This window comes from Panthera onca, chromosome D2 (assembly GCF_046562875.1).
Source record: "Panthera onca isolate mPanOnc1 chromosome D2, mPanOnc1 haplotype 2, whole genome shotgun sequence".
In the NCBI taxonomy this organism is placed as follows: Eukaryota; Metazoa; Chordata; class Mammalia; order Carnivora; family Felidae; genus Panthera; species Panthera onca.
The window spans coordinates 58,603,399-58,616,548 of NC_138349.1; the positions used below are offsets into that span (position 1 = coordinate 58,603,399).

Below are 13,150 nucleotides of genomic sequence, written 5' to 3' on the forward strand. Positions count from 1 at the left end.
TTCCACACTTACATCACATTTCAATACACTTAAGTACCAAGAGCCATTTGTGGCTAGTGGCTTCTCAACTAGACAGTGCAGCCCTAGAGACTCTAGAGCAAAATAAAGCAAATGACTAAAATGCAACCTAAAAATCTTCACCCCTAATCACAATTTTTTTAGGCAAATCCTCATGTGTTAAAACCTGACTACTATAAAACACACCTAAACAGAGATTACAATGCTTATGACCCATAAAAAATATTAAAAATCAAAACAGTGATGTTACTTTCATATGGTTTACTAACTCTAAAACAGTCTGAGTAATGTAAAGGCCATTACTAAAGTGCAGATTTGAAAAATATGAAATAATTTCTTCTTTAAACATAAGCCCAGTCCTAAAATGAAAATTAAATGATAGCCCGTTCTGGGAAGAAGGAAATTCTGACTGAAATAACTTTATTTCAGTGATCTTATCCTACCACAGTCCTAGTGCCCAAATAGCAGACAATGAATGATAAACTTAAGAACACTAAATGTGAATAAAATCTGTTTTCACAAAAAAAGACCAAAGAACAGCTAGAAGACTTCATAGTACCTTTGCAAACTTGAAGAAAGGTCTTGGATCTTTTCTGAAATATTCAATATCAAACATTGCTTGAGGGTCTGGAAGGTCTGGGAAGTCTATTGCAAGGCGAGCATAAATACCATCTCTTGACCTGAAGTCAGGTATTCCACAAGAAACAGAAACCTGAAATATGCATGGCATAATTTGTACAATTAAATCTTTTACCTCTATATTTATAATTACTAATTCTTTCATCACATAAGTAGGGAAGAACTGAAAAATATTTTACTTTAAAATTTATTTTGGGGGAGGGGTGCCTGGGTGGCTCAGTCAGTTAAGCATGCGACTTGTTTTTGGCTCAGGTCATGATCCCAGGGTCTTGGGATTGAGCCCTGCACTGGGCTCCATGCTCTCTCTCTCTCTCTCCCTCTGCCCCTGCCCTCCACACTCTCTCTACAACATTAAAAAAAATTTGTTTTGGGGAACAAAAATACTGTCCTACTCTAATTTCAAATTCAAATAAAAACAAAACAACCAGTATAATGAAAATCCACCACATTTTCCATTCATAGTGGAGTAAGGAATTTTAAGTCAGGCTATTTTTCTTTTCAGGCTAATTTCAAACCTTTAAGCATTTAACCAACAAATTAAAGCAACTGCAATTTGAGAACAGAGTAAACCATTTCAAATTATTTTAACTAGAAAGCAGGCAAGATTTTCTATCACAGTCAAGTATTTCCAAAAACAAAAACCAAAAAACTGTCATCTGGTCAGGGTTCTACTTCAAGAATATTAAATTACTGTATTTTCTTTAAAAACTCTTATCATAGGGGAACCTGGATAGTTCAGTTGAGCATCCAACTCTTGATTTCAGCACAGGTCCTGATTCTAGGGTCATGGGATCAAGCGCCATGTCAGGCTACTCACTTAGTGTGGAGACTGCTTGAGATTCTCTCTTTCTCTCTGCCCCTCCCCAAATGTTTGTTTATTTTTGAGAGAGACAGAGCACAAACGGGGAAGGGGCAGAGAGAGAGAGAGGGGCAGAGAGAGAGAGAGAGGGAGACACAGAATCTGAAGCAGGCTCCAACTCACAAACCGCAAGACCGTGACCTGAACCAAAGTGGACACTTAAACTGACTGAGCTACACAGGCGCCCCTTCAGTATTTTAATTCTTAACGGACACTTCAAACAAGGATTTCAGAAGTTAACTTCTTGTTTCACAATTTTATCAGAGTTGACTCCATTTTGACCTCAAAGTAAAACTAACTAGTCTAAATCACATCTGGGAACAAAGCAAAACGATACTTGATAATCATTTATGATTAACTAGCACTCTGCCTTAACTCAAAATGGCAAAAAGCAGGACTGAATTTTACTCCAACAGTTGCCCTAGGTCACTACTTGTAACATATTCTGTATTCAACACACAATAAGAGCCTTAGGTAGCTAGTTAAGTGTGAACCCAAAGTAGGGCAAATGAAAAATGCCAAGCCACCACAATCACATCACCTTAAACTAAAATGGAAGGGAGGTAGGAACCTGTTGCCTTCCCAACACTGTAATTTTACTTGTGAATACCAATTAGGTTCCCAGTTTCCCCATAAAGATGGAACAAATACCCAATTTTTCCATCAAACTCTGACACATTTTATGCAAATAGACTTCCCTGCATCTCCTTTAGGAGCTGTAGTATAATGTAAGGAAAAATGTTGCCTTAACTCCACTTAGTTACGAGGTTAACAAACAGAAACAAATCTTATTTAAGGTTGTTAGAGAGGTTTTTAAAGAACTAAACCAATTTAACAACTGCTACTGCACCTTTTTAGTAGTTTTCAAACACAAATGCCCATTATCATGTCAGGATAAATTCTTCTACACAAGAAAAATGTTTCTTAATTAGAAAAGACTTAATTAAGAAGTATCATACACCACCTCCCCCTTTAACCAATGTTATATACATCTTACATACCCCAGCTCCAGTTAGAACTATTATTTTTTTGCACTCTTGTAATAATTTCACAGCATCTTCAATTGTATTAATATCTTTTCTTTTTTTCCTTTTTGGTGGTTCTGAAAGGATATTAATAACAATCTGCCACAGTGTCATATCATCCAATTCAGGTGGAGGAATTGTTTCTGGTAATAAATCTTTAAGAATTGTTCGAGGATCTGTGCCAATCATGAGATGCTGCTGAACAAAAGTATATGGACCTGTATCAAGAGAAAAAAGAATTAGATCTAATCCACTTCCAAGTAATTCAAAATCTCATTTATTTTCAAGTAATGAATTATCAAACTTTGAAGTTTTTTTGCAAAGTCAGAAAATGCAATATAAAGGTATTTCATTCTTTAGAGCTAGTGCTCAGGGAGATCAAATCCAGAGTTGGGCCTGCCCCTGGAGTTCCTGAATCCAGCCTCATCTCTCCTGTTTCTAAGAAAAAAACCAAAATTCACTCTTCAGATCATTTAGTACTTTTTCTTTCAAAAAAATATTTGTCATGTTAGACTTAAAAAAAAAAATTTACTACGTTAATTTGATCTGGATCAAAAGACTACCAACATTAATTATTCAACTGCTGATAATAATCACCTTCATTTACTGAATATGTATTTAATGTCAGAACAGTCAGTTATTAATTCACATAAATCTTCCCTGAAAGAGGTTTAACAGATAAGAAAACAAACACTGAGGCAGAAACCTCTTTGACCTGGGCCACAGCAACTTCTTACTCAACACGTCTCTGAAGGCAAGGGAAACAAAAGCAAAAATGAACTATTGGGACCTCATCAAAATAAAAAGCTTCTGCACAGCGAAGGAAACACTCAGCAAAACTAAGAGGCAACAGACAGAATGGGAGAAGATATTTGCAAACAACATATCAGACAAAGGGTTAGTGTCCAAAATTTATGAAGAACTTATCAAACTCAACACCCAACAACAAATAATCCAGTGAAGAAATGGGCAAAAGACATGAATAGACACTTCTCCAAAGATATTCAGATGGCCAACCGACACATGAAAAAATGCTCAACATCACTCATCATCAGGGAAATACAAATCACAACTGCAATGGTATTTAGGTATTTATCCAAGGGATACAGGTATACTGTTTCTAAGAGACACATGCACCCCCATGTTTATAGCAGCACTATCAACAATAGCCAAAGTATGGAAAGAGCCCAAATGTCCATGGATGGATGAATGGATAAAGATGTGGTATATATGCACAATGGAGTATTACTTGGCAATCAAAAAGAATGAAATCTTGCCATTCTTAACTACATGAATGAAACTAGAGGACATTATGCTAAGTTAAATTAGTCACTCAGAAAAAGACAAATATCATTTGACTTCACTCACATGAGGACTCTGAGATACAAAACAGATGACCATAAGGGAAGGGAAGCAAAATAATATAAAAACAGGGAAGGGGACAAAACATGAGACTCTTAAATATGGAGAACAGACAGAGGGTTACCAGAGGGGTTGTAGGAAGGGGGGGGGATGGGTTAAATAGGTAAGGAGCATTAAGGAATCTATTCCTGAAATCATTGTTGCATTATATGCTACCCTGGATATAAATTTTTAAAATAATTTAAATTTAAAAATAAAAAAAGAAAACAAACACTGTGAGAGGTAAAATAGTTTGCCCAAAATTACCCACTTAGTAAGTTGCAAAGCCAGAATGCACACCCAGAGCTGCATGCCAAATTTCATGTTCTAAGTAACTTTATAAGTTTCCAAAGCAATTGTTTCTACTTCTGCAATTTCTTTCATGCTTTTTAATCATTTTGAACACCATCATTTGATGAAAACCAAAGGAAAGATAAATGTTAAGTTATGAATAAATAGAAAAGAGTTAGGTTATCCCCTTGAACTATAAAATACTAAGTATGTATTTTAGGAGTTAATTAACTACCAATTTTTAATGCTATTACAAATTATATCCACTTTTTTTTTTTTTTTTAATGTTTTGTTTTCGAGAGAGAGGGACAGCAGGTGGTGGGGGAGGGGCCAAGAGAGAGGGAGACAGTGGATCTGAGGCAGGGTCTGCAAGAACCTGGAACTAAAGAATCCACGAACCATGAGATCATGACCTTAGCTGAAGGTGGAAGCCCAAATGACTGAGCCACCCAGGCGCCCCAACAAATGATATCAAGGTCTAAGTTTCAAATTCTGATTGTCTGTTGCTAATATATAGGGATACAGTTGAGTTTTAATAATGATGACATATCCTACAACTTTCTTCTAATCATTTAACTCTAGTAGTTTTTGACGTTTCCATAAAATTTCTACTTAGATAATATGATGTCTTCTGCAAATAATAACAGGTTTCCAACTGCCTTCCTAATGTAGATTCCTTTTATTTTTGTCTATTGTAGTAGCCAGAACCTCCATGATAAAACTGAATAAAAGCAGTAAGAACAAAAAAGAAAAAAAAACTACCAAAATCAAATTTCTATAGCTAAGATCTAGAAAAATACACGGTAATTAACAGAAGTTATGTACAAAAGAGTTCTAAAAATCAATAAAGTAAAGGTACCAGCCCCTAAAGCCCACAGGAAATCTATATATAATTACTATCTTTTAAATGATACATACATTATTGATATTTTGACCATTCATAATTTTTACTGTGAAATTTCTTACATCAGTTTCCTAGTTTGAGTAAACATTACAGACACTAAACAGGAACTAATCACCACTAGTTTAAAGAGACAAGGCACTTTTGAAAGAATGAGAGCACAGTAAGAGAAAGATTTTCAGGATGCTCATAACTTTGGTATAAAAATCTGATAGTGTTCTCTATTTCAGATTACTTTCCCATTTCATCCACATATTTAATATTTGTTAAGCACAAACTGTGTGCTAGGCACTGACAAAACACTATACCAAACAGTCAAAATCCCTGCCCCCATGGGGCTTATATTCTAGCACAGCAACTAAGACAATAAAGAAGTTAGATACAGACTTTGTTAAGAAGTGGTAAGTGTTAAGGAGGGGGGGAAAAAAAAAAAAGAACAGATTTGACTTGAGGGAGAGCAAGATACTCTAACTGGAGAAAAAGTACTCCACACAGAGGGGTACAAGTGAAAAGGATTGAAGGTGTGAGAAGGACCTGATTGAAAAACACCAGAGGCCAGCTTCCATGGGCTTGAGAGGCTTAAAAACAAAAACAAAGCACTAGACTTTCCCTAAAAACATAAGCTGATACTAAATCTCAGAAAACACCTAAGAACCTCATCACTAGGTTATAAGGGTATAGAAAACTATATTTTCAGTTGGCACAAAAAGATATACAAAGAAAAAGACAAGATATACAAAGAAAAAGACACTATTCACTAAAGATCTGAAATCATACCTATACGTGGCCTTGGAGTCCAGTCGCTAGAACTTGCATGTGAGGCTCTATCATCCTCATCACTTTCACAGGAATGAAAACCATTGGTGATTATTTCATCACCAAACAGAAGGTTATCTGCAAAAGAAACCAAAGTAACGCAAGGCTGCTGAAACAATCTGAATCTAAAATGTATGCAGATCTGTAACAGTTATTATGTAAAGATTTTCACTGAATAAACCACTGAACATTCATTCATACTGACTATGTAAAAAAAAAAAAAAAATGCCTACTGGGTCAGCTTGCACCATTCACAGGAACAGTATGTCTTCATCTTTAGGGATTCTGCCCATTATCTACAACTTTCAGTTCATCAAAATCTAGAAGTAAGTTAATTATACTTAATCAAAACACAAAAAGTAGCAATCTAGTTGGACTGAATTGATTGATCACAAATAATGGGAATGCATGAAACTTGTCAAAAATTTAACAAGTGATTCAAATATAATCACAATAATTTTCCCTTCTCTTATATAATACCAGACACAAAGATTTCTTTGCATCATTATTAGTTTCCCATATTAAACTGTATTTACTGAAATCAAGGGTCGTTTTATTAATGCAGACCTTAATGCTCAGGTATGGCCAAATGGTCCACTGGTAAGATTTATTGATAAAGACAAACATCCATCCAAGACATAAACAACTCCGATCAAAAAAATGAAACCCTCAAAGATGACATGACATACAAAACTAACACATCTATCTGCTTTAGCATGCCAAAAAAATGTCAATTCGTGTTTCAGGGTTACAGATACGCGCGCGCGCGCACACACACACGCAATTACACCTACTCTAAAAAACATGAGCACATAATCAGAAAAAAAGTACTATTTATATTAAGTACTCAAGGTACTATAATGCTTCCATACCCAGCATTAATTGCACCACAGAATGGTAATGTCTTTAGAATAGCCTTTGCTTTTCAAATTTTGCAGGCTATGGCTTTAGAAAAAAGCTTTGCTCCTGAAAATTTAAAACAAGTTTAAAAATAAAAACCTTCAAGGGGAAAAAAAAAGTTACCAACTGCACAGGTGTGTCAGTTTGCAAACACAACTGCAAAAGGTCGATGCAAGGGACAGACAAAAGTTGCAGATTTAAGTGTGGAGAGAAGGGGTGTGAAAAAGCGAACGATGTTTAACAAAGGCAATATGCTAAAAGAGTTAAGAGGATAGAGAAACTTACTTTAAAACCAACTGCGGGAGCTGGGCGGCCCGGCGGCTGCGCAAAGCGCAAGGCCGCCCAGGCGGGCCGTGCAGGGAAGGAAAGAGGGAGAGGAGGGGGGAGTACTCGGGCCGCTCCCGCAGCCGGGCCAGCAGCCCCGAAGGCGCGCAGCTAAGGAGGCCCGCGATGGGGAGCGGGACGCCGCAAAACCAGCCCTGAGCCCCCGGCCCGCCCCAGAGAACCTCCTCACCCCACACCCGAAGGGGCCCCAAGAGAGGGAGGAGGGGATGCGCAGTCCCAGCCGCCCGCGCCCTGCGCACCTCGGTACCCAATCGCCGCCGCCGCCGCCGCCTCTTCCTCCTCTTCGCCCTCGTCGTCGTCGTCGTCGTCGTCGTCGTAGAAGTCGTCGGCCGGCGGCGGCTCCCGGGTTAGGCCCTGTAGGCCCGGCCCATTGTCTCCTTCTCCGGCCGTCGCCGCCTGGGCCTCCCGCTCCTCGCCCGCCGCTGCCGCCTCCCGCCACAGCGCCGCGGCCGCCGCGGGGCAGCCCCCGGTCGCCGCCGGCACTTCACGCTCGGGGGCCGCCCCACCGGGCTCGCCCGGGCTCCGCCCCAGGCCTGGACAGTCTCTCCGCGGCCTCTTGCGGAGTGGCTCTCCGGCGGGCGGCGACGCGGCCTCCCTCTCGGCCACCACCGCCGAGGGGGAGCCGCCGGGCTGAAGGGCGAGCGCCGCCTCGTCCGCCATCTTCCAACTGCCTCTCTGGCCCTCCTCCCTCGCCTCCTCTGCTCCCGCTCGACTCGCGGCACTGGCGCCCCCGCGGCTCGGGCTGCGGGAGATTTAAACCCCGTCACGTGACCCGGCCCTCTTCGCCCCCGCCCTCCCGCCGCTCCCGCCACCCACGCGGGCCGGACCACAACACGGCGGGTCACGTGGCGGGCGGAGGCGGCGTGGGCTGGGAGGAAACTCGGCCCCACCCCTCTGCGGCAAGCGCTTCTCGCAGCCAAACTCTCCCGTTTCCCAACTTATTTTCAAAACTGTCCTCAAATCACTGCCTCAGGGGTGGCCCTAGTTTTGGTTCACCCTATGCGTTTCCACTTAAGTCTGAAGTGCACACCTTGCTTGCCTTAGTCTTTCTATATTTAAGATAAAGGTTTAAAACTTCGTTCTTGAGAGGCGATAAGGAATGAAGCTGGCCAAGGCTTAGCTTCGTGAATTACACTGGATAGTCTCGTTAACCAGCGTTAAGTAGAGGGAAAAAGACGCAGTTCACTCCGCACTTTCTTCACACCCTTCTGATAGCTGCTCTTAGCTCCTTTTTCTTCCTAAACACAGAATGTTTAGCTGACTGCTTTCCCCCCTTCTCTTCATCGCATGTATACGGTGGTGTAGATTGTCAAATACTTAAAGGCATATGTCCCCCATGAAAAACCTCTGACTTGGGGGGGGGGGGGGGGGTTGGAGGTTAGCATGTCTGCTTTCTGACCCCAGCTTGGCTCCAAAAGTGTGAATTACCTTCTCTGAGTGTATTAAGCCCAGTGGGCCGTATGGAAAGAGCAGAATGAGCATGAGTTGGGCCCGTATACACTTCTGAATTTGGGTTGGAATTTGCGATTCTTGCCTACTAGCTTCAGCAATTTAGCCTTTGTAAACGCAATATTCTCATCTTTAGTATGGTAATTTCTTATTCGCAGGGTTATGAGAATTGAACAAGATAGATGTAAAGTGAGGAGTACCTAGTGGCTCAAAAATATTAGTTCCTTACACAAACAAATAATGTAGCTCTTTGCATACAAGAAGCCCCTCTACTTTCCACCTTCCCTGAAATTCCAGGAGCCTGTCCCTCCATATCTAGCCTTAACTAATGACTCCTATAATACATGGCAGATCTGGAGCCAATGGTTGGTAGGGCATCTGCCCCTGCAGTATGGCATTAGAACTGCTTAAAGGACTGCTCCAAGTTTATAGTAAATCATACCTGAAGTTTACCATGGGGGCCTACCTATACTGGGCCAATTATTTAGGCAAACAACCTAAGTTGTTTCTTCAACCTTAAAAAAAAAAATTAGAATGTTGTAAGTGTATCACTAAGGCCCCATCTAAATCCAAAAGCCATTGCACTTCAAATTAAACTGAGAAACTTTGTCTACAACTACTGACTTTTCATTTCTGAAAGTAATCTCTTTTGTCCTTAAAGCCTAGGAATCATATTTGATGTGTTCCTTTAGATTGATGCCCTCTAACCAATCGGTGACCAAATCCTGTTGTCCTTCCCTTCCCTCCTACACTCTCTCCAATTCCTAACTACATAGACACCTCACCCTTCCTGGCTGACATTCTTGGTCCTGCTCTCTCCCTACTTTCTCCATCTTAACCTGCAAAATAGTTCATAAATTGATTCTCAACCACACTGCTGAGATGTAGTATATGAAATGTTGAGAGTCAGTATCCCATCAAAATTGAGAGAAAGATTGGGGTGCCTGGCTGGCTCAGTCAGTAGAGCATGTGACTCTTAATCTCAGGGATGTGAGTTCTAGCCCTACCTTGGGTGTAGAGATCACTTAAAAACAAAAACACCTACAAAATAAGGAAAACAGTTTATCTTTTTAAAAAATTTGAGGGGCACCTGGGTGGCTCAGTTGGTTAAGCATCTGACTGGCTCAGGTCATGATCTCGAGCTTCTTGAATTTAAGAGTTTGAGCTCCACATCAGGCTCTGTGCTGACAACCCAGAGCCTGGAGCCTGCTTCAGATTCTCTATCTCCCTCTCTCTCTGCCCCGTTCCCACTCACACTCTGTCTCTCTCTCTCAAAAAAAATGAACAAACATTAAAAAACATTTTTTTAAAAATTGAGGGGCACCTGGGTGGCTCAGTCGGTTAAGTGTCCAACTCTTGATTTCAGCTCAGGTCATGCATGATCTCATGGTTTGTGAGATCAAGCCTGGTGTTGGCTCTGTACTGACAGTGTAGAGCCTGCTTGGAATTCTCTCTCTCCCTCTCTCTGACCCTCCCCTGTGCATGCTCTCCCTCTTTCATTCTCAAAATAAATAGATAAACATGAAAAAAATTAAAAGTTTTGAGAGAAAATTGTCAGCTTTTTGTGAGAAAGGCATTTGTAAGCTTATGGACATCCATTACCTATTAATTCAATCATTCATTTATGTATATTGTACATCAAAGACACTTGCTGATATTTATGAAATGCTATGTGATCAATATGGTTGCCACTATGCTGAAATATCAGAAAGCAGTATACATGACAGGTAGGATAAATGAGACACAAGTGGTATTAAAAACAAAACAAAACCCTTTCAACTAGACTTCTGGCCTACCAGTAGTTGAGAACTACTTGTCTGAAATTCAAGTCATAGTCCTTAAAGCTTGCAAGTTTGCATTCAGTTTTTCAAATGTTACCTGAATCTGGCCTTCACCTTCTTATAAATATTTTTAGCATTAGTATACTTTAACTTGAATTTATCATTTTAGGAAGCCATTTTTTTTTAAATGAGGAAGCTCTTTAAGTTTTCATATGGGATGATCTCTAAGCTGCACAGTGTACAATGTAGAACAGTGTGTATAATATAATGCTATTTGTGAAAAAATAGAAGGAGGAGTGTGGAAGGGAGACCATATATATGTATTTGCTTATATATGTAGAAAATAACTCTGAAAGCACTTAAACACATACATGTCTGCCATATATTTGTCATACTTTTTTGCCTGTGCGTCCTTCCCTAAAACAATCTTCTCTATTCCTTATTCAATACATTATCCCCTATTTATTTGTTAGTTTATTTTTCTCTATGTTTTATTGATGGTCTCCCCCAACTTGAGCAGGAATTTTGTCCATCTGGTTCAGCTCTGTATCATTACCTTTTTAAAAATTTTTTTAAAATGTTTATTTTTGAGAGAAAGAGAGAGAGAGAGGAGAAGGGGCAGAGAGAGAGGGAGACACAGAATCTGAAGTAGGCTTCAGGCTCTGAGCTGTCAGCACAGAGCCCGAAATAGGGCTTGAACTCTACAAACAGTGAGATCATGAACAGAACTGAAGTCAGACGCTCCACCTACTGAGCCACCCAAGTGCCCCATTATCAGCTTTTTATTAGAGTAACTGGCACATATATTTATTGAATGAAAGAATAAATGAAGAATGGAAATTAATATTTCCACGTAGGAAAAGAATTATTGAATGAAGGATGATGGGCAGTGTGGGTCTAAAAAAGAAAAGAAAAAAGGCAAGAAGCAAGGGAAGAAATTCAGTTTGTCCCCAGCACAGTTCAGGTGAGAAAGTCTGTGAAACATGACATGAGATTGGTGGTACCTTGTTTGACAAGATGAACATAGGTGTACTGACCTATGAGGTGTTTTTCAGTTCTCTGATTCTTCAGACACCAAATGGGTGTTCAATAATTCAACTCAATCCTGACACTAACTACCCAGAGTTAGTAAAGACCTTACAGCTTAAGGGCTCAGTCTTACAGGACTGCCCCTAGTTCAGATGCCAGTACAAGTCCTAGAACTCCTGTACTTTTGACTAACTATAAAATGGGTGTTCCCATGATACCCTCCTAAAATTCAATCATTTCCTAGAATAGCTCACAGAAGTCAGGAAGACACATTACTTACATTTACAAAGTAAACATATCTTCTGTATCCTTACAAAGGATACAAATGAAGAGCCAGATAAAAAAAGAGGTACTGAGGGCAGGGTGCAGAAAGGTCCTGAGCATAGTAGCTTCTGTCCCTATGGAGTTGAAGTGCACCACCCTCTCAGGATGTGGGTGTGCTCACCAATTTGGAAGATCTCTCTATTGTTCAAGAGTTGTTTTTTTTTTTTTTAAGTTTATTTACTTATTTTGAGAAGGTGGGGAGGGGCAGAGAGAGACAGGAGAGAGAGAGAGAATCCCAAGCAGGCTCCACTCTGTCAGAGCAGAACCTGACTCGGGGATCAAACCCACAAACCATGACCTGAGATCATGACCTGAGCCAAAATCAAGAGTTGGATGCTTACCCGAGTGAGCCACATGGGCATCCCTTCAAGAGTTTTCATAGAGCTCAATCTCCAGCACACCCCAGCCCCTGTATTTGGAGGTCTAGAGTGGGCTGAAAGTTCCCACCCTCTAATCACTTTATCTTTCTGGTGACCAGCCCCATCTTGAGGCTATCTGAGGGTCCCAACTCAAGAACTACATCATTAGCATGAACTCAGAAGTGATGGAAAGGGGCTCATTATGAATAACCAAAAAACACTCTTATCACTCAGGAAATTCCAAGGTTTTACAGAGTTCTGTGTCAGGAACTGAGGAGAAAGACAAAATATTTTTTACTATATCAAAGCCTGTCATAGACTTCTGATACTAGTCACTAAGATTTTTTACTTGCTTTTTAGTACTAAGTCCCCTGAGCAGTCTTCAACAGTAATTTGGTTTCCATATAGAATTTCCCATTGGGGAGACAATGTTTGAAGAGTCAACATTTATATTCTGGCTGACTTTGCAGTTCTATTTATATAAACAAATAAACTGACTTTATAGCTTTAATATCAGTCTCATATGACTACAATTTATTAGAGGAGTTAGTACCAACTCTTTGTGTTCTAAAAAAAATGGTATTGACAAAACTAGTTACTAATGTGGAAAAATATAGATTCCTACCTCAAAGTAGATAAAAAAATAAATTCTAAGTGGGCCAAGGATCTAAATTAAAAAATACAATAAGAATATCATATAATTCTGTATGAAGAAAGAACTTAACTAGGACAGGAGCCATTTATTTATTTGTTTGTCTTAAAACTTTATTTTTTGGGGGGTCTGGGGGTGAGGAGGAGAGGGAGACAGAGAATCCCAAGCACACTGTGCACTGTCAGCACAGAGCTCGATGCGCGGCTTGAACTCACAAACTGTGAGATCATGACCTGAGCCAAAATCAAAAGTCAGATGCTTCACCAACTGAGCCACCCAGGCACCCCACGACAGAAGCCATATAAAATCTGTATTTCCCCATATGCTCCACCAAAAAAATTAAATTAAATAAAAAAATTAA

At 40.1% G+C, this 13,150-nt stretch overlaps 1 protein-coding gene across 9 annotated transcripts in view; it reads right to left on the minus strand.

Moving 5' to 3' along the window:
- The window catches only part of SIRT1 (sirtuin 1), a 63,708-nt gene that overhangs the window by 18,857 nt on the left and 31,701 nt on the right, over positions 1-13,150 (minus strand). For 7 of the 9 annotated variants that reach the window (XM_060642632.3, XM_060642628.3, XM_060642624.3 and 4 more), the window contains 4 exons: positions 7,435-7,937; positions 5,912-6,028; positions 2,518-2,759; positions 578-730 (listed from right to left, as the gene is read on the minus strand). In XM_060642632.3, the coding sequence (XP_060498615.2) occupies positions 578-730; positions 2,518-2,759; positions 5,912-6,028; positions 7,435-7,855 (933 nt within the window). In that variant the 5' untranslated portion in view covers positions 7,856-7,937. Of the gene's footprint in view, positions 1-577; positions 731-2,517; positions 2,760-5,911; positions 6,029-7,135; positions 7,372-7,434; positions 7,938-13,150 lie in introns of those variants that run through there. The other 2 variants (XM_060642633.3, XM_060642634.3) reach the window with 2 other exon arrangements.